The sequence below is a fragment of the Galeopterus variegatus genome, unplaced genomic scaffold (genome assembly GCF_000696425.1).
Source record: "Galeopterus variegatus unplaced genomic scaffold, G_variegatus-3.0.2 Scaffold3218, whole genome shotgun sequence".
In the NCBI taxonomy this organism is placed as follows: Eukaryota; Metazoa; Chordata; class Mammalia; order Dermoptera; family Cynocephalidae; genus Galeopterus; species Galeopterus variegatus.
Genome location: NW_007729329.1, coordinates 151,406 through 154,753, shown reverse-complemented (window position 1 = coordinate 154,753; position 3,348 = coordinate 151,406). Strand labels below are relative to the sequence as shown.

Here is a 3,348-nt window from a genome sequence, read left to right as displayed (position 1 = left end):
ACCTGGAGGGCAGTGTGCATGGCAGCCCTCCACACACTGCACGGGACACGCCAGCGGTTCGGGGTGCTGGCACGTGACGGGACAGGCGGGCGCACAGCTGTTGTAGCGCCACTCACACGCGTACCCGCTCTCACGGACGTTCCTCTCCTCGCAGCTCTGGGCTGTGCAGACAGGGGAGAGGCTGTGACCATGACAGCACAGGCAGGCCCGCGAGCTGAGTAGCCAGGACTGCAGTGAAGGCCCCAGCAGACAGCAGCCAGGCCCACGAGGTGATCACACTGGCAACCCAGGGAGTACAGGCGTCACCAATACTAGAAACTTCTGGACTTTTTCTTTTTGTGTGTGTGTGTGTGTGTCCTTTTTGAGACCGGCCACACCGCGTATTGCATAGAAAATTAAGCAAAAAGAGACACGTTCCTGGCAAATACTCCCCCCATGGTGGCTACTTCTGTGGTGTGATGAGAAAAAAGATAAAACACTCAACCTAGAAAATCGTATAACTTCGTATAATGTATGCTATACGAAGTTATTACGTATAGGTCAAGGGTTCCAAAGAGGAAATGGGTAAATAAGGCAAGATTCCTGGTTTCTATACTGGATTCCAGCAAGAAAAGTTGAATATAGCACTGTGGGTCGTCTTTCTTTGAATATGATATGCCTAAGAATTTTTCAAAAGAACATTCCCTGCATCCATCTGTCCACCTACATGCCCAGATATCTGTCCATACCCATAAAAACCCACTCCTAATCTCACGGGTGCTGGGTGTTTTCACATAAACACAAATGCACCCACCTGCGGTCTCTCTCTTTCCTCACCTCAATTCAGTGAGGAGAATGGAGAATGCATCAGGACCCTCTCAAGTCGCCCCACTGAGGTGCTACGGGGCAAGTGTGCTGGCCAGTAGGACAAACTGGGTATCCTAGGCTCTGACCCCAAATCTACGTGGAGGGAGGAGGAGCCCCCACCATCCCTGTTCAAATGCAGTCCTCCAGGTCACCACCTCGCCGTGCTGGGCACACACATGGGCATAGGCAGCAATGGTGTCGCAGAAGCAGGCACAGTCCCCAGTGGACTCACAGGAGCAGGTGTCATAAATACAGACATCCAGGTATGGCTCGGGGTCCACCTGCAAAGGGTTGGACCAGGTGGCCAGGTGGACCAGGTGGCCAAGGCCTAGGGCCAGGAGTTAGGAACTCTGGCTCCTTGTCTGGGTGAGAACGTCTGGTGGCCAATATAAGGATAAGGGGGGCCCAGGGTAGAAGGAGAAATATAGGTCAAGGGTTCCAAAGAGGAAATGGGTAAATAAGGCAAGATTCCTGGTTTCTATACTGGATTCNTATATAGGATCCGAACCCGCGGTGGGAGCGCTGCTGCGCTCCCAGCACCGCACTCTCCCGAATGCGCCACGGGCTCAGCCCGACTTCTGGACTTTTAAAGCCCCAAACCAGGAATCGGCTTCTGAACTGATTTTCTATATAAAAGCATTAAGTCGCTTATACCCAAAGAAGGAAGACTCGACATAACTGTATGAGTTGATCACTCATATTGGCATGATGATAGTGTTTAATTAAAGATGTACGCTGACTTCCTTCTCTTCATCGGTGCTCCCTCTCTCCTTCTTCCAGAAGTCTCCAGGAGAAAGGTCTCCATGTACTAATGTCTTGAATCCGTGTCCCTCCTCCCCATAACATGGACTCCTTACTGATATCAACGTCTTAACTCTCGTTAGCCCTTGGCCATCCGTTTCCACACTAGAGCTCCAGCTCCTCCCCCACGAAGGTGCCTCCTGCACCCCACAAGGTCTCAAAGTCTAGAGACATGGGGTGAGGGGGAGGAACATCAGGACTCACGGCACAGTGAGGCTGTCCTCCAGGTCACCACCTCGCCGTGCTGGGCACACACATGGGCATAGGCAGCAATGGTGTCACAGAAGCAGGCACAGTCCCCAGTGGACTCACAGGAGCAGGTGTCATAAATACAGACATCCAGGTATGGCTCAGGGTCCACCTGCAAAGGGTTGGACCAGGTGGCTAGGTGGACCAGGTGGCCGAGGCCTAGGGCCAGGAGTTAGGAACTCTGGCTCCTGGTCTGGGTGAGAACGTCTGGTGGCCAATATAAGGATAAGGGGGGCCCAGGGTAGAAGGAGAAATATAGGTCAAGGGTTCCAAAGAGGAAATGGGTAAATAAGGCAAGATTCCTGGTTTCTATACTGGATTCCAGCAAGAAAAGTTGAATATAGCACTGTGGGTCGTCTTTCTTTGAATATGATATGCCTAAGAATTTTTCAAAAGAACATTCCCTGCATCCATCTGTCCACCTACATGCCCAGATATCTGTCCATACCCATAAAAACCCACTCCTAATCTCACGGGTGCTGGGTGTTTTCACATAAACACAAATGCACCCACCTGCGGTCTCTCTCTTTCCTCACCTCAATTCAGTGAGGAGAATGGAGAATGCATCAGGACCCTCTCAAGTCGCCCCACTGAGGTGCTACGGGGCAAGTGTGCTGGCCAGTAGGACAAACTGGGTATCCTAGGCTCTGACCCCAAAACTACGTGGAGGGAGGAGGAGCCCCCACCATCCCTGTTCAAATGCGCTAACCAGTTCTCACCTTTCCTTGTGCCCAAAACATGCTACGACACACAGGGGCCTTTTTCAGGGTAGTTGTGATAAAAATACATTCAGACAGTAAGTGCTTCCAAGACATTCCCACAGTCCTGATGTCCCCAGCTCCTCTGTGTTCACTCTTCCAACTCAGATGCCCAGTGTTCCCACCAAACCAGGGAACCCTAAGTATCCTTTAAAGGATGACATACATGACACCCTCATGACACACATGCATTAAACCAGTCACTCCCAGCTCGGTGGTGCCACACAGCAGCATATATGTGCACATGGCTCTGTGCATACGTGTGCCTGTGTGCGCACACGTACCCATGTACACGCCCGTATACACGTGTGCATATCCACATACATACAGGAGGAGAGTTGCATGTAACTTGGCTTGGGGAATTCCTCATCATCACTTGAGACAAAAACACAAAAAGGAGTCATAAAATGAGGACTCAAAATCACTGGATTTAAGGCCAGAAAAGAGTTTCTGCGGGACAAGACATGGGCACTAAAGGGTTTGGGGTGAGGAGAAGGGGTGGGAGGGTACTTAGGTCTGGAGACACAGCAATAGAGGAAAAGCACAGCCCTGGCCCAGCACTGGAGACAAGACGACACAACCGGGGGCCAAACCCTGAGACTGAGGCCAGAAGAGAGAAGCTGGCAGGCCCCGGGAGGAGCGCGTCTCACGCAGGAGGGGACGCGCGCCAGGCCCCAGGAGGAGCGCGTCTCAC

The 3,348-nt window shown here is 52.0% G+C and overlaps 1 protein-coding gene across 1 annotated transcript in view; it reads right to left on the bottom strand.

Moving 5' to 3' along the window:
• Positions 1 to 3,348, bottom strand: part of VWF (von Willebrand factor) — a 147,543-nt gene that overhangs the window by 63,591 nt on the left and 80,604 nt on the right. The window contains exons 22-23 of the mRNA XM_008584313.1: positions 1,852 to 2,008; positions 3 to 161 (exon numbers count right to left, since the gene is read on the bottom strand). Coding sequence (XP_008582535.1) covers positions 3 to 161; positions 1,852 to 2,008 — 316 coding nt within the window. The remainder of the gene's footprint in view (positions 1 to 2; positions 162 to 1,851; positions 2,009 to 3,348) is intronic.